Source organism: Stegostoma tigrinum, chromosome 15 (assembly GCF_030684315.1).
Source record: "Stegostoma tigrinum isolate sSteTig4 chromosome 15, sSteTig4.hap1, whole genome shotgun sequence".
NCBI classification, from domain to species: Eukaryota; Metazoa; Chordata; class Chondrichthyes; order Orectolobiformes; family Stegostomatidae; genus Stegostoma; species Stegostoma tigrinum.
The window spans coordinates 27,044,058-27,059,947 of record NC_081368.1 but is presented as its reverse complement, the minus strand read 5'-3'; the positions used below and the strand labels follow the sequence as shown (position 1 = coordinate 27,059,947).

Below are 15,890 nucleotides of genomic sequence, written 5' to 3'. Positions count from 1 at the left end.
GAGCGTGTCTTCTCCAGCTAGTCTTTCAACCATTTGAAAATACCAGACATCCAGCACTATTATAAAAGAAAAGGCAGTCTTCCCCATGGAGTTCCACATTATAGGCGATGGACATTGATAAGCATCATTTGTTGTAGTGGTCACAACAGGCTGGCATTTTCCTTCCAGACAGAATTGTTCAAATAGTGAAATGTTAGCCTATGCATTGTGTAGAAAGAATCACCCCCAAAATTGGAAAAGGTAACCATAAACTTAATTACAAATATCCAAATTGTGATTTCCAGCAACTAAAAACATGCATCAAAAGCAGAAAAATGCCAAAGACCCAGAGCAGATCAGGCAATATTTGTGGAGACAATATTTCAGACAATGATCCTTCAGCAAAACCCAAATGTTGCTTTCGCTTTCCAGCAGTTGTCACTTTTTATTTTCATTTATAAATGTACATCTATAATTTCAATAGCACATTGTAAATGGTAGCTATTCCAGAGCACTGGGAGCCTCCAGTACATGGCAGAGTCAAAATGGTTACAGATGAGAAAAGCCGCCTTCATTCTTCACAGAGATAACAAGGCATAGAGCTGGATGAACACAGCAGGCCAAGCAACATCCGAGGAGCAGGAAGGCTGCCGTTTCAGGCCTATTTTTTTCTGAAGAAGCGTGTAGGCCCAAAACATCAGCCTTCCTGCTCCTCGGATGCTGCTAGGCCTGCTGTGTTTGTCCAGCTCTGCACCTTGTTATCTCAAGATTCTCCAGAATCGACAGTTCCTACTATCTCTGCTAGAGGGATTGCTTGTTTTTGAGGGTCAACTGAGAATTGAAACAAAAGAGGAGTCATTTCACAAACAATCGGAGTCTTACAAGCCTTTTTATCAGGTGTGAATTGGGAACGTCACAAGATATCTACATCACACAGGCTACTTTATCAATCTAGAAATGAAAAGTATCTCACTCATGGAATGGCTCCTTTCATATGAACTCAAAAATCAGAGAAAACGCAAGTTTCCATATTTTGGCTGGGAATGACTGCAGTTTTCCACACAAATCAGTATCTCATTTGCTAAATAAGAAATTAATATAGTGCCTCTCTTGTCATAAAGATTTTCCAAAATGCTTCGACTAGTTAATTACTTTCGAAGTGCAGTCACCGTTGACAAAGGCAGCAAACAATTTACACACTGTATTGCAAGGTCCCATAATTAGCAATGAAATGAATAACTAATTATCTTTTGCACTAAATGATAAGTCAATCAAAATATGATTATTAAATACACTCAATGTAATATATAATAGTCAATATATCCTGACTGGAGCAATATTAACTTGTTTGTTTGGCTAACATACCTTTATAATCCCTCATTCCAGTTTTATTTCTTACAAGATTATTGCAGCTATCAGTGCCCTGAAGACATGTCACACTTCTATGGGATATGGTTCTGTAGGTGCCAAGTATCCTTCAGTATCTCTTCCAAATAGTGCTATTCATGCATGACCCTTGATAAGAAGCGGACGATGCAAACTTCATGCACATCATAGCTAAATCCAATGTTCAAAAAATGCGCATGGCTAATCTGATTACTTCTGATAGAAATCAACGCAGCTGGAAGGCCTGCCAAATGCAAAATGCGGTTATTTGCACAAGTAGCTTCTCCCGCTCAAGTCAAATGAAATATTAGGTGCCTTCATCTGTTCAATTGCTTTTCTTTCTCATAGTGATATGCAAACCTTGGCAATACTTTGCAAAGTGTGGGACGTTGTGGTCCACCAAATAGTTTACGATCCAACTAAAACAGTTAAACAGAGAGAGAGGGCATAAATTTAAAATGATGTGCAAATGAAGCAAGGGCGATGTGAAATTTTTTTTTGCACACAGCAAGTAGTTGGGGTATAGAATTCAGGACCTGGAACTGTGGTGGGAGCAGGTTCAATTGAAGCATCCAAGAGTGTAATGGATGATTACTTGCTTAAAATTAGAATTAGATTTGTCACAGGTACTCAAGTATTAGAATACATAAGCACAGTGAGAAGTCTATAGAGTCACCATTCTCTGGCACCATCCTGGTTAAAAACACAGAATTTAAAAAAAAACAGAAAAGTTTTTTAAAGAGCCAAAAGATTAGAAGACATCCAGATCTTAAAATCTGAAGTTTTATCTCCATAAAGGTGTTTGTGATGGTAAGCCACTAATGCAGGCACCTGGGCCTAGCTGCAGCCAGCAACGTAGTTCAGCCTGCGAGTCTCACCTTGATCACTGGGAGGAGTCGTATTCTTGTTGCCACTGATGATGCTGCCACCACCTCCAATCACCAAGAGGAGCTTTGCCGCTGCTGAATTTCTGTGAATTCCCACTTAAAGATCTCATCTCACCACCACTCTGATTTACCAGGCAGCAGAAGAGGACTGTGCCTGACATATAACCCAGAAGAACTGTGGTTACTGGCCAGTGAAAATGGGGATGTCTTCCAGATCCCCACAGGCAATTGGAGGCACTGCTCTTAGTGGCATTTCATCTTCTATTCCATTTGTCCCTCTACCCTGTCCAAAATGCCAGTATCAAACCCCTCATACTCTCAACGGAACCAGAACCATATCAGGGTGGGGGGAATGGGGGCCTCAGATTATCACTGAGCTTCTCTCAATGTCCTCCAGTTGCAGGTAGCCAAACGAGGCAGGACTTACTCCTATGAAATTACTTGTGATAGTAAGATGGTGGACAGGCCACCTAACAGTAACCACTTGGTTGAATGGAATACAAGGGAAGAAACAATGCGAGCTTGTCAGGTAAATAAAACAGTAATCACAAGAAGAAACAGAAGCATGTGTAGGATATTCAGCCCTTCAAGCTTGCCCTACCATTTAACAAAATCTGCCCCAAGCCTCAATTCTTTTCTCATAGCCCACAATTCCCCAAAATTTCAGAAGTCTATCCACCCGCTCTTTAAATACTTTCTGTGATCTAGCCTCTATAACTCTGCGGGTTAGAGAATTCCAGACGTTTGCTACCCTGTGAGAGAAGAAAATTTTCCACATCTGCTTTAAATGACTTCTCCTTTCTTCTGTAGCAATGACTGCATGTTCAAGAGTCCCCTATTAGTGGAAATATCTTCTCAATATCTACCCTTTCAAGATCCCTCAGAATCCTGTATGTTTCACTAAGATCACCCTCATTGTTCTAAAGTCTATGAATAAAGGCCTAACCTGTTTAGCTGTTCTTGATAAGTCAATCTGTTCATCTCAGAGGTCAGTTTAGTGAATCTCTTTTGAACTGCGTTCAATGTCTATAGATCCTTACTTAAATATGGGGACTAAAACAGGGCTGCAGGTGTAGCCTCATGAACAGTTGTACAGTTGTACCAAGATTTCCTGTTTTTAAGCAAAAATCAAACAGTCTAAATTCTTTTTGCCTTCTTAATTACTTGCCACACATGCATGCTAACTTTTTGATTTGCTTGCACAAGAACATCCAAATCAATCTGTACTGCAGCTCTTCACAGAATCTCTCCATTTAATTAATAATCTGTCTTTTGAATCTTCCTATCAAAATGTATGAACTCACACTTTCCTACATTAAACTTCATCTGGCGTTCCTCAACACAACATGCTCTGTCCAAACCAGCCCACTTCACCGTTGGCCTGTCCGGAACACCCTAGCCATGTTTAGCCCAGTCTAGTCCTCCCTAACATAGTGTGACCCACACTAGCTCTATCTAGGCCAGACTAACCCATCCTAGCTCTTACTAGTCCAGTCTAACCCATCCTCGCTCTTACTAGTCCAGTCTGTCTCATCCTAGTCCTTTCTAATCCAATCCAGAACTTTGTTTCACAGTCTAACCCAGTCGGGTCCTCTCTAACCGAGTTTTGACTAGTCTAGACCATCTTAGCCCAGTCCATCTCAGTCTAGTCCTCCGTCCTCTAGCTAATTCTAACCCAGTCTAGACCTCCCTACTCAAGCTCGGTCTATCCCAGTCCTGTCCAGCATATCCTAAGCTAGTCTATCCCATCCAGTCCAATCCACCAAAACGCATTTAATCCCAATCCTATTCAGTCTAGTCCAGGCCACTTTATCCAAGTCTTTCCCAGTCTAGTCCAGCCAGCCCTAACCCAATCTCAGCCAGTCCGACCCAGCCCACCCTAACCCAGTCCAGCCCTCCCTGACCCAGTCTATCCCTATCTGCCTGGCCTGACCCAGTCTCACATTCTGGCCCTCCCTGACCCAGTCTATTCCAGACTAGCCCACTTCAGCCTAACTTGTTCACTTTATTCTAGCCTAGTCTATCTCAATGCAGCCCATTCTATCCCTGTCTTATACCAATGTGGCCCATCTAGTCCAGTCTATCCACGTGCAGCCCAGCCTAGGCCAGGGCATCCCACTGCAGCCCACCCAAGCCCAGGGCAGCCAACCCTAACCCAGGATGTCCTAGTGCAGTCTAGCCTAGCGCAGGCCGTTCCGGGACAGCTCACCCGAGCCCAGGACATCCCACAGCAGCCCAGCCTAGCCCAGGACATCCCGGTGCGGTGCAGCCCGGCCTAGCCCAGGATATCGCGGTGCGGTGCAGCCCGGCCTAGCCCAGGGCATCCCAGTGCGGTGCAGCCCACCCTAGCCCAGGACATCCCGGTGCGGTTGCAGCCCGGCCTAGCCCAGGACATCCCAGTGCGGTGCAGCCCAGCCTAGCCCAGGACATCCCGATGCGGTGCAGCCCAGCCTAGCCCAGGACATCCCGATGCGGTGCAGCCCAGCCTAGCCCAGGACATCCCAGTGCGGTGCAGCCCAGCCTAGCCCAGGACATCCCGATGCGGTGCGGTGCAGTGCAGCCTAGCCCAGGGCATCCCAGTGCGGTGCAGCCCAGCCTAGCCCAGGACATCCCGATGCGGTGCGGTGCAGTGCAGTGCAGCCCAGCCTAGCCCAGGACATAACGGTGCGGTGCAGTGCAGTGCAGCCCAGTCTCGCCCAGTACATCCCAGAGAACTGCAACCCAGCCTCGCCGAGGATAACCCAGTGCAGTTGCGCTGTTTTGCCACCGCTGCTCCAGGCGAATGAGCACGTGGCCGTGAAGGGGGCAGGCGGTGCTTGTGACGTCAGTGGGGCCGGGGCGTGCGCAGACAGGGGGACAGCCGTGCCCCTCAGGAGCAACATGGCCGACTTCGATACGATATATGAGCTGGACGAGGAGGATGAGCGGGTGGTGATGGACGAACATTTGATCCGATATACTCCTGATCCCGTGGTGGTGCGAGGAGCCGGCCATATAACTGTGTAAGTTGGAATCTAGGAGGAGCGGAATTAAGGGGGAAGAGCGCAGCTCCGTCCCCGCGCAGTTTGTCCCTCTTCCCCGGGAGGGTTGCTCGGTGGCGGCCCCGCTTCGGCTCCCGGCCTCTGCTGACAACAGGCGGCAGTAACCAAGCAAAAGGACGCTCAAGTATTCCCAGGGAGCGTGGGACTGGCGCACTGCTGGTCTTGTAGGGCATTATTATTGGTGTGGTGTTATCCATTGCTAGGCTGTATTCTGCCTCTGTTTCTTTTTGACCCGGAAAAACTGATTTGGTTTTGCAGCCGTTCTATCACTTCGTTGCTTAACCTTGTATTTTCAAGATTTAGTTACAATGGCTATATTTGTGACAGCCGTTCTTAATACTGTAGCCATAAGCTTGGCATTCTGTCACATGTAAGTAACGGTGGGTGTTGAGATTTATATAATCGGAACGATTTGATTGTGAACCCATTCAAACACATGGAATTGTTTACTGTTTGTGTATTTAGCTAGGCTGCATTTTATGTCAAAATTAATGTGATTGCTTGGGTCTTATATGAAACTTATGATGCCATAAATTCCTTTCTATTTCTAATGATTTAACTATGCAGTTGCGATCCCATCTTGGTTGTAATATCGGGTTTGATTGCTCCTTCCCGTTGAAATAAAAAGGAATGTTAACTACTGTGCAGCTGTGTTTTCAGGACGTTGGGGGGGTTGGGGGGCGAGCGAAGTAATCGTGTAACGTTTGTCTCGTTCCTATTCGATGATGTAATTCGTCAAAGTAAGCATGTACTATTAAATGCAGTTTTTAAAACACGGGTTAATTTTGAAGTAATAATCAACAAAAAGATTTTGCTTTCAATTATTTTGGAATGAACAGTTTCACAGCATATGAGTGCAGAAGAGGAATTTTCATTATAATATATTTTGCTACTGGCCTATTGTGGATGTTGAAAAGTGAGTTATATAAATGCCACAGAGAAAGGTAGCCTACTGCAGTAGTTAAATTTAATGAACTAGTAAACCGCAGGCCTGGAGTATTGATCTAGTGAAATAGCTTCAAATCTCATTGGGATGGCTGGAGAACTTCAATTCAGTTACTGAAATTAGATTTGGAAAAAGTAAATACCAGTAATAATAATAATACAATTGTTGTAAAACATACGTTTTGTACATAAATGTACTTGAAGGGAATTTGTCATCTGTTCCTGGTCTCGCACATACATGACTGTCTAGACTGACAGCAATGTAGGAGACTCTTGACCAAAGACTGGCTAAAAGGGTCTTGCAAGCCATGTAGTTGTGTTCAGGAAGGTGGCTCACAACCCCTCGAAGTCAATTAAAGGCAAGCAATACAGTGATATCCATTTTCTGAGTGAAGTGGTAAGTTGTAGTAGTAATTTGATTTTTTTTTGGCGTGTGGAGGACATATCGGGAAATCAGACCGCATCCAATGAGTTAACATGGATTAAAATGAATGAAGAATTTCGGATTGAGGATGTGACTTTCACAAACAAAAACAGAAAATGTAGCCAGCAGTTTGGGTCTGGCAACATCTCCTTACATCACTGGTGACAGTAGTGTGTACTGTACAAGAGATACATTGTAGGAATTGCCAATACTTTTCTCATCATCTTTGAAGACTGTGTGCCCACTTCTAACTAGAAGCATAAGGTCACTGGATGGGAATATCGCTAGCTGCAAATTTACTTATAAATCAGTCTTTTGTGACTTGGAAATAAGTTGCAGTTCCTCATTGTCACTGGGTCAAAAGCCTGAAGTTTGCTACCCAATAACTGTTTTGATATATCTGTAACTTTCAGATATTGGCAATGCAAGGAGGTTGCTCATACCACCTTCTGTCTGGCAATTAAGGAAGCAAGTCTCCCATCCCATGAAAACCTTTTTCTTTAATTTGAGCATTTGATTGAATACCTCTTGACAGTTAACATTTCAGATTGATATTCTCTTTTTTTTTGCATAATGCTAGCAGGTCTGCTGACTATAGCCATGCTGTTTTTACATCAATTACTTGCAGTATTGTTGCGACTACCTACCTTCCTCTTCAGTGGAAATGGATTCTGCTTTGTATATATGTTCATGAGGAATTCCAAAAAGAGTTTGGCACAAAGGTAGAGTATGGCCCCAGGAAGAATGAAAAGACCGTAAAACATAGAATCAGAAATAGGCCATTCCACCCATCAAGTCAGTTTGAGATCAAGACTGGCCTGATCATCCACAATTCCACTTCCCTGCTTCTTCCCTGTAATACACGATTCCTTTACTGATTTGAGAAAGACAGATTTTCAGTCTTGAATATGCATAATACTGCAGCCTTCTGCAGTAAAGAATTCCACCTATTCACTGCCATCAGAAGAAATTTCTCCTCATCTCAGTTTTTAAATGTGCAATTCCTTATTCAGAGTATGCCCCTTGGTCTTGGACTCTCCCACAATGTGATTCCTTGTCAAACACCACCTGAAAATCCAAATTTATTACATCCACAGCTTCTCCTTTTTTATCCTGCTTGTTACCTCAAAGAATTTTTGATTAAATTTGTCAGGCCACATTTGCCCTTCATGAAGGCACGTTGACTTTGCTTGATTATGTTATGTACTTCTAACTGCTGTGCTGTACATCCTGTATAACAGACTCTTGATATTTTCTCAATAACAACAGATTTTGAGTCAACTGGCATATAGTTCCCTTTTTTTGTCTCATTCTTGTTTTTAAATAAAGATGTGGCTTTTGCAATTTTCTAATCCTCTGGGACTTTTCCAGAATCTAAGAAATCCTGGAAGATTGCTGCCAGTCCATCCATTATGTCTGTAGCTACTTCCTTTAATATCCTAGATCCATCCCATCAGGACCAGGAGACTGGCTTTTAGCCCCATTAGCTTCCCTAGTATATTTTCTGTAGTGATAGTTATTGTATTTCTTGCCTCTTGACTATTCACTAATATTGTAATGTTAGTAGTGTCTTCTAATCTGAAGACTGATGCAATGTGTTTATTCAACTCCTCTGCTATTTCCTGATTTCCCCATTATTATTTCCCTAGCCTCATTCTCTAATGGGCCTATGATCACTTTGGCTCCGCTCATCCTTTTTTCAAATGTTTAAAATAAAACTCTTAGGGGGATTGAGTTTAAGAGTCGTGAGATCTTGTTGCAGCTCTATAAAATTTTGGTTAGACCGCACTTGGAATACTGTGTCCAGTTCTGGTCGCCCTATTATAGGAAAGATGTGGATGCTTTGGAGAGGGTTCAGAGGAGGTTTACCAGGATGCTGCCTGGACTGGAGGGCTTATCTTATGAAGAGAGGTTGACTGAGCTCGGTCTTTTTTTTTCATTGGAGAAAAGGAGGAGGAGAGGGGACCTAATTGAGGTATACAAGATAATGAGAGGCATAGATAGAGTTGATAGCCAGAGACTATTTCCCAGGGCAGAAATGGCTAGCACAAGGGGTCATAGTTTTAAGCTGGTTGGAGGAAAGTATAGAGGCGATGTCAGAGGCGGGTACTTTACACAGAGAGTTGTGAGAGCATGGAATGCGTTGCCAGCAGCAGTTGTGGAAGCAAGGTCATTGGGGTCATTTAAGAGACTGCTGGACATGCATATGGTCACAGAAATTTGAGGGTGCATACATGAGGATCAATGGTCGGCACAACGTTGTGGGCTGAAGGGCCTGTTCTGTGCTGTACTGTTCTATGTTCTATTGATATTACTTACGAGCTTGCCCTGAAAAATTGTTTTCTTTCTTGTTGGTTGGCTTGCTGAGCTGGTTCTTTGTTCTGCAGATGTTTCGTTACCCCACTGGGTAACATCATCGGTGCAGCCTCCAATAACGTGCTGTTGTGTTTTCCCATCTGGTCCATTTGAGCTGGATTACCTCCTTGTGGTTTTCCTTTGCAGTGGAGTGTGTATATATAGGGTCTAGCTCTGTGTTTGTTGATGGTCTTCTTACTGGAGAACCAAGCTTCTAGAAATTCTCGTGCTTGTCTCTGCATGGCCTGTCCCAGGATCCTGATGATATTATCCCAATCGAATTTGTGGTTGTACTCATGATCTTAGCTATTGGTTGTGCTTTTTTTTTCTCCTCTTTTTAAATTTGTTTTTTTAAAACTTTCCCAATTTTTTAGCTTACCAGTAATCTTAGCCACAATATATGTTTCAATTTGATGCATCTTTAACTTTCTTGGTTAACTATAGTTGACTTATTCACTTCCTAGAATCCTTCTTCCTCACTGAAATATACCATTGCTGTGAGCCGTGAGCCATGAGCTTTTTTTTGTTAGAAATCTGCCACTGTTTCTCAACCTTATTTTTCTTGATGCAAACTTATTTACAAGTCCACTTCAGCAAACTATGCTGTTTCCTTTGTAACTCTAAGCCTTATTTATGTTTGGCAGTTGATTCCAACCCAAGTTCCTTCCTCTCAAACTGATTGCTAAATCTTGCTATGTTATGGTCACTGCTTTTTTAGGGACTGTCTTTTATTTGACATGACTTATTAAAACCGCCTTGTTGCATGTCACCAGATCCAGTATAGTCTGAGAAGCAACGTTTTGGGCCTAGACCCTTCTTCAGGACTGAAGCATTGACTCTCCTGCTCCTCTGCTGCCTGGCCTGCTGTGTTCCTCCAGCTCCATACTGTATCAACTCTGACTCCAGCATCTACAGTTCTTGCTGTTTCTGATTATAGTCTGATCCTTGGTTGTTTCCACAATTGTTTGATGAAACTGTCCCAAATAGATCCTGTGGATTGTTCCTCAGGGCTTCCTCTACCAACCTAACTCTCCCAATCTATATGAAGTTTGAAATTACTCCTGATTAATGTACAGGCCCTCATTATCTCCTGATTTTGTGTCCCACCATATAGCTCTCTTAGGAGAATGTTTCTACCAGTATCTTATTTGCCTGACTTTTACCCTTCCCATCACCTATTTGGATTCTATACCTTGTAATCCAAGATAATTTCTTTCTGCTGTACCTGTACCATCCCGTGCCAGCATGTTACCCCACTATCATTTATCTCCCTTCCTGTCAAAATCAGTAACCCCAAATATTTATATTACAGTTTTGACTTCCTTGTTATCATGTCTCTGTAATAAGATAGATAGAACAGTACAGCACAGAACAGGCCCTTCAGCCCACAATGTTGTGCCGACCATTGATCCTCATGTATGCACCCTCAAATTTCTGTGACCATATACATGTCCAGCAGTCTCTTAAACGACCCCAATGACCTTGCTTCCACAACTGCTGCTGGCAACGCATTCCATGCTCTCTCAACTCTCTGCGTAAAGAACCTGCCTCTGACATCCCCTCTATACTTTCCACCAACCAGCTTAAAACTATGACCCCTCGTGCTAGCCATTTCTGCCCTGGGAAATAGTCTCTGGCTATCAACTCTATCTATGCCTCTCATTATCTTGTATACCTCAATTAGGTCCCCTCTCCTCCTCCTTTTCTCCAATGAAAAGAGACCGAGCTCAGTCAACCTCTCTTCATAAGATAAGCCCTCCAGTCCAGGCAGCATCCTGGTAAACCTCCTCTGAACCCTCTCCAAAGCATCCACATCTTTCCTATAATAGGGCGCCCAGAACTGGACGCAGTATTCCAAATGCGGTCTAACCAAAGTTTTATAGAGCTGCAACAAGATCTCACGACTCTTAAACTCAATCCCCCTGTTAATGAAAACCAAGACACCATATGCTTTCTTAACAACCCTGTCCACTTGGGTGGCCATTTTAAGGGATCTATGTATCTGCACACCAAGATCCCTCTGTTCCTCCACGCTGCCAAGAATCCTATCCTTAATCCTGTACTCAGCTTTCAAATTCGACCTTCCAAAATGCATCACCTCGCATTTATCCAGGTTGAACTCCATCTGCCACCTCTCAGCTCATCTCTGCATCCTGTCAATGTCCCGCTGCAGCCTACAACAGCCCTCTACACTGTCAACGACACCTCCGACCTTTGTGTCGTCTGCAATAACTGTAAGGTCATACCCATTAACCTACATTTAACCTGTTAATTCATTTTATTCCAAATACAATGTGCATTCTAGTTAAGAGCCATTTAATTTGGCCTTCTTTTCTGATATTTACTGCTGTTTTCTGTGTTTGTGTACTCTGTTCCTCCCTGACCACCCTTAGGTATCATTATCCCAATAACTGCCCTGTAAAGCTCTTGCTTTGTAAGCCTAAATTATTGGTTACAAGATATCAGTCAGACAGTGAAGATATCCTAAGAGCTGCTTAAATGTAATATTAATTTAACAGCACGATGGAGCCATGCTCTGTTCATTTTTTGATGTTAAGATGCAGAAACATGTCATCTTAGGAATGGGAGGGGGAGTCGAAATGGTTCGTGACTCCTGCAGTGCCACAGTGACGCTACCCGAAGGTTGCAGGAACAGCAACTCCTATTCCGCTTGGGAACTCTGCAGCCCAATGGTAACAGTGTGGACTTCACAAGCTTCAAAATCTCCCCTCCCCTGCCACATCCCAAAACTCGCCCAGCTCGTCCCCACCTCAAGCCCCACCCCCATCTCCTACCTCCTAACCTCATCCCACCCCCTTGACCTGTCCATCCTCCCTGGACTGACCTACCCCTCCCTAACTCCCCACCTACACTCACCTTTACTGGCTCCATCCCTGCCTCTCTGACCTGTCTGTCTCCTCTCCACCTATCCATCTTCTATCCGCTTCCCCCTCTCTCCCTATTTATTTCAAACCCCCTTCCCCTCCCCCATTACTGAAGGAGGATCTAGGCCCAAAATGTCAGCCTTCCTGCTCCTCTGATGCAACTTGGCCTACTGTGTTCATCCAGCTCTATACCTGGTTATCTCTATTCTTGACGAGTTCTATTAGCTGACCTGCTCAGCCCCTGTAGATGGATGTACTACAAGCAGTATCTGATCTCCTGTATTTGGGGGAAAAGCAGCCTGCAGCCAAGTGTTTCAAATTTATGACCCTGATGAGTATTTGTTGAGCAATTGCAGGGATATAAATTTTCATGGAAGGTGCTTGTGTAGCCCTTTTTATGGCAAAGATGTTGATCTCACACCTTCAACTATACTTTGGGTATACATTTTCTTAATATGTAATAGAAAAGTTGACAGTATGTACTGTGAGGGCAGTAAGTTGGCCATTATTTAAATGTAGAAGTCAAAATGCTGTATAGCAATGTCAAAAGAGCCAATCAGACAAATTGAGTATCCTTTTGGGTCATGCCTTATTCTCATTTTGCTTAGACAGTGTATGGTGTGACTTGATAAGGTATGGAAAAAGAAGCTGTGGCACCCACGACTTCATTGTCAACTATGCAGTAACTTATAATCTGGAACATATTGCCAGAAAGGATAGTGGAAGGAGATTAAATCACAATTATCCAAATAGATTTGGAAAAGTCTTAAAGGACGCATCTTTGGCGTATTGGGAAAGGGAATGAGACACTTTCACAGAGATAAACTGTAATTCTAAGTTTTAAGGTGCATGTGGATTTGCATAAGACTTGTCCTTGGGTGACAGTGTTAAATTGGTGGAAGGCTTACTACAGTACCATTAGGCAAGTCGTGAAGAAATTGGATTGGGGTGGCTGTTTGAGGGTAAATCCACATTTGACATGTGGTAGTCTTCCAAAGGCCAGTTGATCAGAGTTCAGGACTAGCCTGTTTCTGTGAGGATGAAAGATAGGAATGGCAACATCCAGGAATCTTGGGTGATCAGTAAAATTGAACGATTAGTCAAAAAGAAAAAGGAAGCATATGCAAGGTTTAGAAAACTGAAATCAAGGCCCTTGAGTACAAAGAAAGCAGAAAAAATGTTAAGTAGGCTAGAAGGGGTCATGAAATATCTTTTGAAAAGTAGGATTTAAGGAGAATTCCAAAGTATTGTGTAATCCTCTGGGACTTTTCCAGAATCTAAGTTTCATCCCATCAGGACCAGGAGACTGGTCTGTGTAGGAAGCAAGAGAATAGCTAGAGAAAGGGTAGGCCCACTCAAGGACAAAGGAGGGAATTTATGCCAGAGGAAGTGGGTGAGGTCCTTTTATGAGGACTTTGGATCGGTCTTCACAAGGGGAAGGACATGGCTGATGGTAGGATTAAGGAGTGGTATGTCCATATTAAGAAGCAGAATGTTTTGGAGGTGTCTTGAAAAACACTTAAGGTAGATAAGTGTTCAGGTCTGATGGGATCTATCTCTGGATACTAAAGGAGGCAAGGAAGTAGAATACTTTTTATTCTCTTTAGCCACAAGCAAAATCCCAGAAGACTGGAGAATAGCCCTTGTTTTTTCTTTGTTTTAAGAAGGGAAACAGGGATAATCCAAGAAAGTATAGGCTGCTGAGGCCAACATCAGTGGTACAGCAATTATTGAAGAGATTCTTAGGGACAGAATTTACTCGCATTTGGAGAAGAATGGACTTATTACGGATAGTCAAGATGACTGTGCAGAGGAGGCCTTATTTCTCAAACTTGAATGAGTGAGTTTTTTTTGAGAAAATTTAATGAAATTGATTATAGGTAGGATAGTGGACGTTGCTAAAGCATGTGATAAGGTCCTCATGGTAGGCTAGTCCAGAAGATTAAGTCACATGGGAACCATGATGAGTTGACATGTAGGATATAAGATTGACTTGGTTGTAGAAGACAGAGGCTAGTTTTGGAGGGGTGTTTTTCTGACTGTAGTTCTGTGACCAATGTGTTCCACAATGATCAGTGCTGGGACCTCTTTGTTTTTATTTGGGTGAACACATAGGTCATCTTACAAATTCGATCACCTGGAAATTGATAACATCGTCACATCCACAACCCCACCAAAGGATATAGCAGCATGTAGACCGGTTGGAAATTTGGGCAGAGAAATGGCAGATGGGGTTCAATCTGTACGAGTGAGGTAATACAGTTTGGAAGGTCAACTGCAAAAGGAAACTGTGCAGTAAATGGCAATACTGTTGGGAAACATGGGATGCAAGACCATAACTCCCTGAAATTGATGGACAAATGATGGACTGAAAGGTTGTGTGAATTTATAATTTGATGCAGATCCTCTTGAAGGAAATTTTATTCATGGTTTTAAGATAAAATACTGAATATGTACAACAAATTCACGCTAGCAATTCACAGACAGTAAACAGTGTGTAGAAATTACAGCATGGAAATAAGTCATTCAGTTTCATCTGTGTGTGTGTTGATATTTCCATTCCATGTGAGCAATGATTTTTGTCAATATGAACAATAGTGTTATTAAGAAATTGTCTGATCTTAGTGCTTTAGGAAAGATGTTGTGAAACTTGAAAGGGTTCACAAAAGATTTACAGGGATGCTGCCTAGGTTGAAGGGTTTGAGATATAGGGAGAGGCTGAATAGGCTGGGGCTATTTTCCTCAGTCAGAGGCTTGTAAATGTTTAGAAAATCATGAGGGGCATAGATAGGGGAAATAGCCAAGGTCTCTTCTGCAGGGTGAGGAGTCCAAAACTAGAGGACAAAGGCCCCCTCTCACCTTTTAAGCAGAGGGTGGTGCATGTATAGAATGAGCTGCCAGAGGAAGTGGTGGAGGCTGGTACAATTACAACACTTAAAAGGCATCTGGAAGGGTTTGGAGGGATATGGGCCAAATGCTAGCAAATGGGACCAGATTTATTTAGGCTATTTCATCTACATGGATAAATTGGACTGAAGGATCTGTTTCCATGCTGTACTCCTCTATGACTCTGATTCTCAATGACCATTACTGCAGAGAAGCATGAGAGTTGAGGTTTTTTTAGAAGAATGAAGATTTTAATATTGTGAATAGGGACAGATATTTCTTTTTGGTTTGGTTGTGAACCATAGTGGGCTATCCGCTTCAAATTGTTGTTGACAATAAGGGAAGTGGTTAGAAGAATGTTTTGCACACAGTTGTTGAAGCTCTATGATTCTGCTTGGCCTGCTGTGTTCATCCAGCTCTACACCTTGTTATCTCTTGAAGCAGCAAATACTTGTTCAAAGGCAGTGGTTGAGGAATGCAACAAAGGGAAGATGGATGAATTATTAAACCTAGCACAGGATGACCAGGGTGTAGGGAGTGAACAGAGCAATGGGATCACTTGTTGAATGCTCTAGCAATGAGCAGGTGCAGATGTGATTTAGATGAATTTCTTTGTTCATTGTCATGCTTGTTCAAAAAATGTTTACCCAATGAGCTAACAAAATCGGGGAGGACCTGTAAATGGATGGGTGAAGTAGCTTACGTGGATGAATACACAACTTGCAAATACATGAAAATGTTGGAGAGGAAACTGATTCAAAAACAAAATTGGAATTGGAAAGAGGCAATTGTACAGCTAGTTAAAAATGGTCAAGTTGCCAATGAGGCTGACATCATAATTGAGCAGCAGATATTTTACTGCATATTATCTAAATTATATATTCCTCTGAGCATTTACTAAGGAAGGTTATAAGTGAACTACCATCCTCTCATCCTAATACTTTGAATCACCCAGACAGGTTGAAAGATCTCAAACAAATTTCCATGAATGGATGATATTTATTCCAGAGCACAAGGAGAGAGGAGGAATGTGATTTGTACAGCATGGTTCATAAGGAATGAGGAGGAGGTAATCCTGGCACATTTTTTAAAAAAAAAATGA

The 15,890-nt window shown here is 42.8% G+C and overlaps 1 protein-coding gene across 1 annotated transcript in view; it reads left to right on the top strand.

Annotated features, from left to right (window-relative positions):
- Positions 1 to 5,095: 5,095 nt before the first annotated feature.
- Positions 5,096 to 15,890, top strand: part of chic1 (cysteine-rich hydrophobic domain 1) — a 49,286-nt gene continuing 38,491 nt past the window's right edge. The window contains exon 1 of the mRNA XM_048544967.2: positions 5,096 to 5,254. Within this exon, the coding sequence (XP_048400924.1) occupies positions 5,133 to 5,254 (122 nt within the window). The 5' untranslated portion in view covers positions 5,096 to 5,132. The remainder of the gene's footprint in view (positions 5,255 to 15,890) is intronic.